General features: G+C 33.0%; 1 protein-coding gene across 1 annotated transcript; it reads left to right on the forward strand.

Annotated features, from left to right (window-relative positions):
* The first annotated feature begins 2,922 nt into the window (after positions 1-2,922).
* LOC132061821 (UDP-glycosyltransferase 92A1-like) lies at positions 2,923-4,804 on the forward strand. Its single transcript, XM_059454475.1, has 2 exons — positions 2,923-4,008; positions 4,252-4,804. Exons 1-2 carry the CDS (start codon positions 2,962-2,964, stop codon positions 4,759-4,761), a joined length of 1,557 nt encoding a protein of 518 aa, XP_059310458.1. The 5' UTR covers positions 2,923-2,961; the 3' UTR covers positions 4,762-4,804.
* Positions 4,805-7,101: the final 2,297 nt, after the last annotated feature.

Below are 7,101 nucleotides of genomic sequence, written 5' to 3' on the forward strand. Positions count from 1 at the left end.
GAGAGGACTAACACAGCAATACAAATTTGTACCACAAGCTATATAAATTGTACATTTAACCAACTACTTTTTTATCGCACGTGGACATATGTCATAGTACTGAATATTTATCTCCAAAGAATACAAATTTGTACCACAAGATATATAAATTGTACATTTTAACCAACTATTTTTTTATCCCACGTAGACATATGTCATAGTACTGAATATTTATCTGTTCTCATGTATACATGTATGCACTTCAAATTTAATTAAATCTTTCCCATCTTACCCTTAGTAATAAATGTTCTTGAAAATAGTCAATTTTGATTAGAATGTATTTATTGGAGAGAGATAGGGGAAAGATAGTAAAATATATCTTTTATTTATAGTCTCAATATGATTTGAAAATGAGTAATTAATGTGAAGGGTAAATAAGAAGAAGAAAAAAAGTTCTTTTATCCTTTTGTTAACATGGACAAGTAAAAAGTGATATAAATTATACACTTTAACCAAATACTTTTTTATCCCACTTGGACATATGTCATAATGAGTTTATGTACACACGTATGCACTTTTTTATCTCCTACACATTTGTCCTTTTGACTTTGTCAATACTTTACTTATTTTACTCTCTTTTTCTTTATTTAACATGATTAGGAAGAATGAAGAAAGATTAGGAAGAATGAAGAAAAGAACAATATTCAATATTGAAGAACACAAGAATAGAAGGAAGAAGGTAGTTTTATAGAGAGGATTTTATCTTCTTTCATTGATATAATATGATGAAGTGATCATTTACAATACATGTTGATGTATTTAGAAGATTAAATCACTAACTAATCCCTCTAATCGAGTTGTACCAAATGTTACCTAAATTGTACAATAAATGGGTGGGCCTATTTTATTGCTATCGGACACGTGTATGTGCTTCCTTCTTCAGTAAACCATGTGTATGTCATTTTATATACCAAGCCACACCATTTGAGTCTCACTAATACTCAAAGCTGAATATTTATTCTCTTTTCATGTATACATGTATGCATTTCATTTTTAATTCTCCGACACATTTATTTCCTCCATGCACTTTTACTTGTTCACTTTTGACTTTTCACGTTCTTGCTGAATATTTTTCTTTTATAATATATATAAGTGTCCAAGAGGGACGAACACAAAGAACAACAAATTGTACGAAAAGCTGTCTGAGTTGTACACTAAATTTGGACTTATTTTAATTGTACTTGGTTTCTTTCCTTTTTATTCAGTTGTGGGTCCACTTCATTTAATAAGTATTACTACTCCCTCCGTCCCAAAAAGATTGTCTTTCTTTCCTTTTTAGTATGTCCCAAAAAGATTGGCACATTTCTATAATTAGAAACAATTTAACTTTATGAGATGATTTACATAAAATGTATTACTTTATATTTTCATTTCGGAATTAAAATTTGGTGATTTACGATATAACATATATTTTTCTTATTTTGATTTCTTTGTAACAATTTTTTTTATCTATAATTGTTAATATAAAAAATTATAATATATTTTTTAATTAATTTAATAAAAATATTTTATTAGTTTTGCTTTTAAAAAATTCAATATATACAACAATGGTTCTTATGTTTGGATCTGAATAGTTAGTTAATTCAAATGGATATCAACCTGTCGATATACATATAAGATATTAAAGAATTTAAAAGAAAAATCTAGAATCAAAATATTAATTTTCTCTCATATTCTTACTAATTTTCTTTTTCACATCGATGAACAACTTTCATTATCATGACAATGAGAAAAATGTCCAACTCTTTCCATCTCAAAGGCTTAATTCCATCATATGTTTTTAATTTTTAAACTTCATTTTTTTAATTATAACTAAAGTGATGGTACATAAAATAAATTTTGTATATGTTGCTATATATAATAACAATTAGAATGTTTTTAAAAGTTATTTTCAAAAGGTAAAAAAACATAGATGGACCACGAACTGTCACCGATTTTTTCATTTAGACTTCTTACCTCAAACGTTGAATTATCTGACCCTCGAACATAAGCTAAACTGTCATTTTTGAACACCTTACGCTACCCGGCACACGTTGCATGCAAGATAATTTGCCGTGGGTTATGGAAAATAGACCAAAAAAAATAAGCCATGTCAACAAAAAAAATTAATTTTTAGAAAAATTAATTTTAAAATCTATTTAAATAATTTAAATAGATTATTTAAATTAACTTTGCCGCCACCACTGCTGCCTCCGCCACCCCCACCATCGCCGCCGCCGCCACTACTGCCTCCGCCACCCCCACCACCGCCGCCACCGCTTCAAAATCTATTTAAATAATTAAAAAATGGTGCCGTTTTTCGTCGGAGATTTGTTTAAATATATTTTGAAGTGGAGCAGCGGCAGCAGTGGCGGCGGTGAAGTGGGCTATCGGAGAGGATGAGTTGGGTTTTTCAATTTTTTAAATAGATTTTAAAATAGAGTTTTTGTTAAAATTAATTTTTAATGATTAAAAATTTTTAAAAAAGAAAAAATTTGGTCTCTCATGCTCTGTTTAAAGCAGTGTACTGCACGCGTTTTGCCAGCTGGCACGAGATGTTCAAATGACACAGTTTATCTTATGTTCGAGGGTCCAGATGGTCAACGTTTCAGTTAAGGAGTCTAATGAAAAATCAGGACAAGTTCAGGGGTCCATCTATGACTTTGGCCTTTTCAAAATATAAACCTCAAAAACTGGCTAATTAAAGTGAATAGACATATTCTGTCCGTGCATGGTATTGCTGGTATAAAGTGATTGTTATAAAGAGGACTGAGTGTATATACTGACAGCAATTGTTTTTACACTGCCATACAATATCACCTTAAAATTACTTTCATTGGCGTCTTTAGCGTTCACTAGAAATCACCTTAGTCTACCCTTCCCCTCTATATATGTCAAGTTTCTTGCCTTGCATTTTTTCCCTCAAATAGAGGGAACAAAACAATGGAGAAGAAAAAAGGAACAATTCTTCTCTTCCCCTTCATGGCTCAAGGCCACATTATACCGTTCTTATCCTTAGCCTTCAAATTAGAACAGAAAGGTTACAAAATAATTTTTGTGAATACACCTCTCAATATCAAGAAACTCAAATCATCCATCCCTCAAAATTCCTCTATTTCCCTTCTTGAAATCCCTTTCAATAGCTCTGAACATGGCTTACCTCCAAACACTGAAAACACTGATTCACTTCCTTATAAACTCTCCTTACAATTTACAACAATTTCGTCTTCTCTTGAGCATTCATTTAGAAATCTTGTTTCTAACCTTGTTCAAAAGCCACTTTGTATAATATCAGACATGTTTTTTGGATGGTCAGCAAATATAGCTCATGAATTTGGAATTTTTCATGTCATTTTCAGTGGGGCTAGTGGTTTTGGCTTAGCATGTTATTACTCTATGTGGCTAAATTTGCCTCATAAAAAAACAAAAAACTCTGTTTTTACTATGCCTGATTTCCAAGAAGCTGGCAATCTTGATGTTAGTCAATTGAGTCCAAGTCTATTGGCAGCTGATTCTAATGATCCTTACACAAACTTCAACTGGAAAAATCTTTCCAACTGGATGAACTCTGATGGGATTCTTTTCAATACAGTTGAAGATTTAGACAAGCTTGGATTAATGTATTTTCGTCGAAAATTAGGAGTACCTGTTTGGGCAATTGGACCAATACTTTGGCCAGCAAGTAGTACTAAACAAAGTGCTTGTAAAGAAACAGAGAAGTGCATCAAATTTCTTGATGAAAAAGAAGCAAAATCAGTGCTTTACATTTCTTTTGGCTCTCAGAACACAATATCAGCATCACAAATGATGGAATTGGCAAAAGCCTTGGATAATGCTAGTGGAGTAAACTTCATATGGGTTGTTAGGCCTCCTTTGGGTTTTGACATAAACATGGAGTTCAGAGCAGAGGAATGGCTACCTGAGGGGTTTGTTCAACGCGTTTTCGAGGATCAAAACGGGGGACTCATAGTGCCAAAATGGGCTCCTCAGGTATGTGACCATCTCATCTAAACGTCTAAATTATTAGAGATTTCACATTTTTAATTACTTAATTATTTTATATCTCAAAACGCTACCTCACACATGAGCTTGATTCTTTCTTTGGTCAAACACCTGAACGTATTTTTTGCTTTTTGGATGGCCGCAAGATTTGAACCTAGTACCTCTTGCCTGCTCAAATATTAGACAAGTCTGTAATCATGTTATCTAAAAGCTTAATTTTTGTCTCAACAGGTTGAAATCTTGGCACACAAATCAGTTGGAGCTTTCTTGACACATTGCGGATGGAATTCAGTGTTGGAATCACTTGGGAATGGAGTGCCACTTCTTGGTTGGCCCATTGCAGCAGAGCAATTTTACAATGCAAAATTCTTGGAGCAAGATGTTGGTGTTTGTGTTGAGGTGGCTAGAGGGAACAATTCTCAAGTTAAGCATGAGCATATATTGGAAAAGATTGAGTTGGTTATGGCGGGAAATGAGAAAGGGAAGGAAATCAGAAGGAAAGCTTGTGAAGTTAGGGAAATGATAGGAGGTGCTATTATAGATGATGAGGATTTCAAAGGGTCATCTATTAAAGCAATGGATGAGTTTCTTAATGCAGCTTTGTCCATGAACAAGATGTCAAATGGAGATCATCTGCTGATGACTAGCCAAAAAGAGAATATGAAGAAGATGTCAATTGATGTAAGGATTAATGAAAATACGTCGAAAAGTTGGGAAGACCATTCTTCTACATGGTGTTAATGATAGGATACAAAATATATATATATTAGATGAAAGTAATTGTGTAACGTAGAAAATAACCGAAGTGTGGGGGTGTGAGCTCCCTGTAGTTCCCCTTCCCCTTGCCCCCTTCCCCCTCCCTTAAAAACGAAAAAAGAAAAAAACTTAATTGTTTGCTTTTGTGTATTTTATTTTAGTGTTTGTTTTCTTCCTCCTTCAGCTTAATCGTCCTTTTAAATTGTGTTTGGTTTGATGGAAGCAGAAGGGAGCATACCAGAAAAACAAGTGCAGATAACTCAATATAATAAAGATTGATATTTAATCTGATAAAATTGATATTTAATCTGATAAAATCATGATACTCCAATAAGATGCTATAATAGGTCAAGCTACAGCGATAATGTAAATTTTCTTACACTACCTGTATATATAACTTTAATATCTTCTTTTTTATCGTCTAATCTAGGACACAAAAAGACACATGGAGGAGTAGTTCTCCACTTTTCCATACCAATTGGGATGGGAAAGAAAATTTTCTTATAATAACCACCTGAGAGGCTGAGACAACATAATATCTAGAAATCATAAAAAACAAGAGTAACTCATATAAACTAAACTTGAAGAAGGTTCCTTCAATTAAAATCTTTAGCTAAATTTGCATACTTAACTTTGTAAGATAGTCTAAAGAACAATTGAAGAAACTTTTGCTTGCATTATATTATTTGGTCGACTATCAGAAATGATTACATTTTAAAAATTATACATAAATGTTCCTTTTTAGCTTTTTTTTCCTTTGGTTTCCCACTGATCAGTGTCCGGTATCCTCATTGGAGTTCTATTATATCTAGATTCGCACCGTATTGATCCCATTCAGGAGAAGCACTCCCTACCAAGGATTTTTCTATATCCAGGACTCGAACCTGGTTAAGAAAGAAGTAGCCCCATCCGCTGCAATACATTCTTTTTAGCTCTCTTTCACGCTTGAAGTATTGCTCCACAAAACTCTATTTATTTTAGGGTGGTTGTTGGGCAGACCCGTATTTCTTGGTTTTAATGGGCTGCATTAACTGTAAGCAAAAACTATGGTATAATGTCTCCTCCTGATAATTTCTTGGCTCTAAATGTCTGGTTATTATTGGAATAGGGTTCTTATTGACTAAGTGCTTTTAGCATGAAAAACATTCGCTCAGATTTATATATTACTGTAACCTAAATACCTCTTTGCTACTATAAAAAAAATTAGTAATTTGTGGAGGTTGAAAATTACAATTTGCGAAGGTAATCTGATAAAATCATGATACTCCAATAAGATGCTACAATAGATCAAGCTACAGCGATAATGTAAATTTTCTTACACTACCTGTATATATAACTTTAATATCTTCTTTTTTATCGTCTAATCTAGGACACAAAAAGACACATGGAGTAGTTCTCCACTTTTCCATACCAATTGGGATGGGAAAGAAAGGTTTCTTATAATAACCACCTGAGAGGCTGAGACAACATAATATCTAGAAATCATAAAAAACAAGAGTAACTCATATAAACTAAACTTGAAGAAGGTTCCTTCAATTAAAATCTTTAGCTAAATTTGCATACTTAACTTTGTAAGATAGCCTAAAGAACAATTGAAGAAACTTTTGCTTGCATTATATTAGCTGGTCGACTATCAAAAATGATTACATTTTAAAAATTATACATAAATGATCCTTTTTAGCTTCTTCTTTCCTTTGGTTTCGCACTGATCAGTATCCGATATCCTCGTTGGAGTTCTATTATATCTAGATTCGCACCGTATTGGTCCCATTCAGGGGAAGCGCTCCCTATCAAGAATTTTTCTATACCCAAGACTCGAACCTGATTAAGGAAAGAGTGGCCCCATTCACTGCAACACATTCTTTTTAGCTCTTTTTCATGCTTGAAGTATTGCTCCACAAAACTCTATTTATTTTAGGGTGGTTGTTAGGCGGACCCGTATTTCTTGGTTTTAATGGGCCGCATTAACTGTAAGCAATAACTATGGTATAATGTCTCCTCCTGATAATTTCTTGGCTCTAAATGTCTAGTTATTATTGGAATAGGGTTCTTAATGACTAAGTGCTTTTAGCATGAAAAACATTCGCTCAGATTTATATATTACTGTAAACTAAATACCTCTTTGCTACTATAAAAAAATGCTATTCATGGGCTCAGTGCCTGCAATTTGTGGAAGCTTTTAGCCTTTTCTAAAGAACTAGTTGAGGCAAAACCCTAAATCAGAATCTTTAACCTCCACAAATTATCAATTTTTCTATAGTGATATTGAATTTATTTCCGACTTGCATAAGAAAACATAGGGTAAATGTTGAACACTTCACCATA

The sequence above is a fragment of the Lycium ferocissimum genome, chromosome 7 (genome assembly GCF_029784015.1).
Source record: "Lycium ferocissimum isolate CSIRO_LF1 chromosome 7, AGI_CSIRO_Lferr_CH_V1, whole genome shotgun sequence".
In the NCBI taxonomy this organism is placed as follows: domain Eukaryota; kingdom Viridiplantae; phylum Streptophyta; class Magnoliopsida; order Solanales; family Solanaceae; genus Lycium; species Lycium ferocissimum.